Raw genomic sequence first — 4,400 nt, 5'->3', positions numbered from 1 at the left:
CCTCTCTGTGCCTCAGTTTCCATATCTTTTAATTGGGGGAATAGACCCTCTACTCATGGGGCTATTGAGAAGTTTAAAAAGATAACTGCTTCATTCACCCAACGGGTACTTCAGCACCTACTATGTGCCAGGCACTGGAATTCAGACAAAAAACACCTGCCCTCCTGGATCAGGAAAACACCACCCAGGTAATTTTGGGTTGAGGTGCGGGCGAATGACTTGGGGGTGTGGCTCTCTTGTGTACAGAATGGCGTGGGACAGCTTCCTGAGGCCATGGTCTTGCTGAAATGGGAAGATGCAGAGCTGTGGGAGGGTAAAGGAGGGGCTCAGAAGTGAGATGTGTTTAGTGTGTTTGAGGAACAACAGGGAGGCCAGTGTGATTGGCACCAAGTGAGGGGAAAGGTTTGGAGGCTGTGGTGAGTGGATTTGGGAACCAGGAGTGCTTAGAGCGCGCCAGGGATGGGGCTGGATGGGGTTTTCTCAGGATCACTCACTGTGGAGAACCCATGGCAGTGGGGCCAAAGAAGGCAGCAGTGAGACCCCAGGGCTGGTCTAGCCAGGTGTGTGTGCAGATGCATTCCTGACCACCCATGTCCCAGCCACTTCTCGGTTCGGTGCCTGTCCTCCATGACCCTTCCAGGAGCCCCACCTCCATTTCTGACCCTGTGAGCTGCTCGTGGATCCCGGGGGGCCTCATCTTCCAGTGGCTGTATCCCTGCCTCATTCTTTCTGAAGCCCCTGCTGACATTAAGACACTGGTTGAGCACTTAGTGTGTATAGGAGCCAATCCCTGCTTCCTGGAACTCACAGCCTGTAGGCTGGGGGTGTGAGGTGCTTGTGCCCACACAATAACAAGCCAGTGTGATCACTGTAGCTATCAGCGACACCCAGGGGAACTGTGGGAGCCAGAGGAGGTTCCTGACCACTCTGAGCTGTTAGGGGAGGCTTCCTGGAGGAGGTGTTCTCAGTGGATGGGAACATCAGTAAAAGCCTGGAGCCAAAGTGAAGCTAGAGAAGACTAAAGAAGGTCTTTAGACATTACCCCAGGTACTGAGGAGCCATGGATAGGCAGGGAGCATGGATGGAGGCAGGGAACTGGGAAGAGGTTGCTGCAGATGTCCAGTTAAGTGGTGAAGGGGCCTAGAATGAGGAGCTGGCTATGGATTGAGGACTAAGGGAAGACTCAGTGGGCTTGATGAATGATCATCTGTGGGGGACTGGGAGACCACGACCATTTGCTGAGAGTTGAGCACTGGAGGGGTGCACTTGGGCCCAACACTGCTCACACCTTCCGCATCATCCGGACTCATCTTCAGAGCAGCTGTGACCAAGTTTTGTTATAATCCTCTTTGACAGATGGGGAGACAGAGGCCCAGAGAGGCTAACAGCTTGCCCAGAGTCACAGAGCTGAGATGCTGCAAAGCTGAGATCTGAACACAGGGAGAGCCTGTTGAGACTGGAGCTGGACAGAGGGCCGTGAGCTAAGCTGTGGTCTTACAGGTAAGAGGGCAGTGGAGCAGGTGTGGCAGGGGAGAGGTTTCCGTGAACAGCGGGCTTTGAGTCCCATTTTGCTGGGGAGGAAACTGAGGCCAGAGAAGGCTAGCTACATAGTTCAGGGAGGGAGAGCAGGGATTAAACACCTGAGATTTTCAGAGCCCTGGCTTCAGGTCCTTGGCTAGGCTGTGACAGGCTGGACTAAGCTCCTACATCATACCTCATGCCACCTCTTCCAGAAAGCCTCCCCGGCTGACCTGGTGGGCAAGGTTAAGTGGTGAGGACAGTGAGAATTTGATTGGCAGCTATTGTCCCTCCCACCTGGGTCAGGCAACCTGGCTGGGCCCCACTGAGGTCAGCTGCTCCTGGGAGAGCCAGACCTCATTCCTCCTGGTCTTGAGTAAGGCACCACCCAGACAGGGGAATGAACATTAATTGAGTACCTACTGCATACCAGGGAGTTTACATACTTGGCTGTCCTATGAGTATGTGTGGGTCAGTGTGGGTCATCTGAGTGGCTGAGGAAATCCCTAGGGTGAGGCATGGTCACCTCGAGATAAAGCCTACCTGACCAATTTTCATTGTGGGCTTCCTGTAGGAAGAGGGAGGAAATGGTTGTGGCCAAGTGTATAGTGTTACAGCCTCTAAGTTACATTCGCCTCGCCCCGTAGGTTGGAAACAACCCTGGGCCCAGGTCTTTATTCGGATTATCTCATGAGGTCCTGATCTGTCTCTGTGACCTCATCGCCCACCTCCTGCACTCTATTCCAGCCCCTGTGCCTCCTGGCTGTTCTTTTGGCCTTTGTACCACCATTCCCTCTGAATGGACTCTTCTCCCCAACATAGCCTCATGGCTCCCTCTTTCCCCTCCTCCAAGCCTCTCCTAACACCTTGTTAGAATCACAAATGTCCCTTTTGTTCCCAACACTTTTGATCTCCTTCCCTACCGTGTTTTTTGCCTCCTCACCATTTAAGACCATGTGGCAGACATACTTATCTGTGAATTTGTTCACTGGTTTTCTCCCCTCCCCTGGCTTCTTGTTCAAGATTGTATCCCTAGTGCCTAGAGCTGTGCTTGGCACACAGTAGGTGCTTAGTAGCTGATGAATAACTGAAGTCCTGGCAAACCTCTGAAGTTGGTTCTGTTGACATCCTGTTTTATGGATGGTTAAATCCTGGCTCAGTCATAGACTCCACAGAGCTGGGAGCATGAAGAGATAGCTGGAGGCCAGCTGGTCTGGCCCCAGGGGTTGATGGAAACAGCTCCACCCAACTTACATTGTGACCTTGAGTGAGTGAGTGAGTGAGTGACCTCTTTAACGCCGGTTTCCCTGTCCCCAATGGAGGTAACCAGTAACTGAGTCAGTGTGTGTTTGGTACTGGAGTCTGGAACCCTGACATTATTTTGGAGGGAGGTGGGGGGGCGCAGGACAACATGTGGTTAGGGGCCTGACCTCAGTGGGCCAACAGACAGCTTCTCTTTGAGCCTCAGTTTCCTCATCTGTGCTATGGGCTCAGGGTGGCTGGGAGATCTTGGCAAGGGGCAGGGTCACCCAGTAACTGTGGCCATTGAATAAGGCTGCTGTGGTGGGATCTGGCCCCAGTTCCCCGCAGGTCCCCTGCCATGAAGCTGAACGAGCGCAGCCTGGCCTCCTACGCTACCTGCAACACCCCGGCTGACAACTCCGGCTTCCTCTACAAGAAGGGCGGGCGGCACACCAGCTACCATCGCCGCTGGTTCGTGCTACGTGGCAACATGCTCTTCTACTTTGAGGACCAGGCCAGCCGTGAGCCTGTGGGGGTCATCATCCTGGAGGGCTGTACTGTGGAGCTGGTGGAGGCTGCCGAGGAGTTCGCTTTTGCCGTGCGCTTTGCTGGAACCCGAGCGCGTACCTATGTGCTGGCTGCCGAGAGCCAGGCCTCCATGGAAGGCTGGGTGAAGGCACTGTCTCGGGCAAGCTTCGACTACCTGCGGCTCGTAGTGCGTGAGCTGGAGCAGCAGCTGGCAGCCGTGCGGGCTGGGGGCTGTCCACCACTGCCCCGCAGGCCCCGCGCCCTCCTGTCCAAGGAGAACGGCTGTGCTGTCTGGAGCACCGAGCTACCTACCACCCCCATGGTCACCAACAATGGCAGCCGGCCCGGGCCCCCGCCACTGCCTCCCCGCCGGCGGCCCTCGGTGCCCAATGAGCCTCCGGACAGGGCCTCCTTTGCCCAGTTACACGAGTGGTACGGACAGGAAGTCAGGGCACTTCGGGACCAGTGGCTTAGGAACCGGGTCCAGCCCTGAAGAGACCAGATGGCTTGGTCCTATGGAAAACTAGCCACAACTGGCCCTGATGTCTCTAAGCAGCCTGGTTCTGGAAGACTGTGGCTCTGAGAAGCTGCTGGATTGTGAAGGCAGTTTGGCCTTGAGGGCCCATGATGCCCGAATCTGAGGAGAATCCAGCCCTGAGGGCACCTTGCCGCCTGGCCCCAGTCACCCAGCAAAGGCACCTGACCCACCTGGGCAGCTGTGCTCCTGGACACCCCCACCCCACGGGAGAAGCTGGCCTGGCTCCTAAAGCAGCAGGTGCTGAAGGAGCTCCAAGGGGCAGTGGGTGGGAGCAGGCCCAGGCCTCCTTCCGTGTGTGACAAAGCTCTGACATGGCATCTTCCCAGTGGGGCTGAGGCTGCACTTCGTCCAGCCCCTGGACTTTGGCCAGACCTAAGGAGGTGCAGCTGGTGGGCTGTGTCTGTGTCCCTGTGGGACCCTTAAGTCACATTCCTGACCCCCCTTCTGCCCAGCTTGGGTGGAGCCACTCGGAGAGGTGGCCTACTCCTCCTGACCTGCCTGGGTGGCCTGGGTGGTTCTGGCCTAAGCTGGAACCCATCCAATGCCTTAGGGCTTCTGACAGGTTTACCCAGTG

The 4,400-nt window shown here is 56.1% G+C and overlaps 1 protein-coding gene across 1 annotated transcript; it reads left to right on the top strand.

Moving 5' to 3' along the window:
- Positions 1-3,118: 3,118 nt before the first annotated feature.
- Positions 3,119-3,781, top strand: FAM109A (family with sequence similarity 109, member A). The gene has a single exon (XM_006865496.1). The coding sequence runs from the start codon at positions 3,119-3,121 to the stop codon at positions 3,779-3,781; it is 663 nt and encodes a 220-aa protein (XP_006865558.1).
- Positions 3,782-4,400: the final 619 nt, after the last annotated feature.

Source organism: Chrysochloris asiatica, unplaced genomic scaffold (assembly GCF_000296735.1).
Source record: "Chrysochloris asiatica unplaced genomic scaffold, ChrAsi1.0 scaffold00078, whole genome shotgun sequence".
NCBI classification, from domain to species: domain Eukaryota; kingdom Metazoa; phylum Chordata; class Mammalia; order Afrosoricida; family Chrysochloridae; genus Chrysochloris; species Chrysochloris asiatica.
The sequence above is the reverse complement of the archived record's forward strand: the minus strand, read 5'-3'. Positions and strand labels throughout refer to the sequence as shown.

Bases quoted from the DNA above. Each gene is read 5' to 3' on its own strand.
- FAM109A (XM_006865496.1), top strand. From the start codon at position 3,119: ATGAAGCTGAACGAGCGCAGCCTGGCCTCCTACGCTACCTGCAACACC.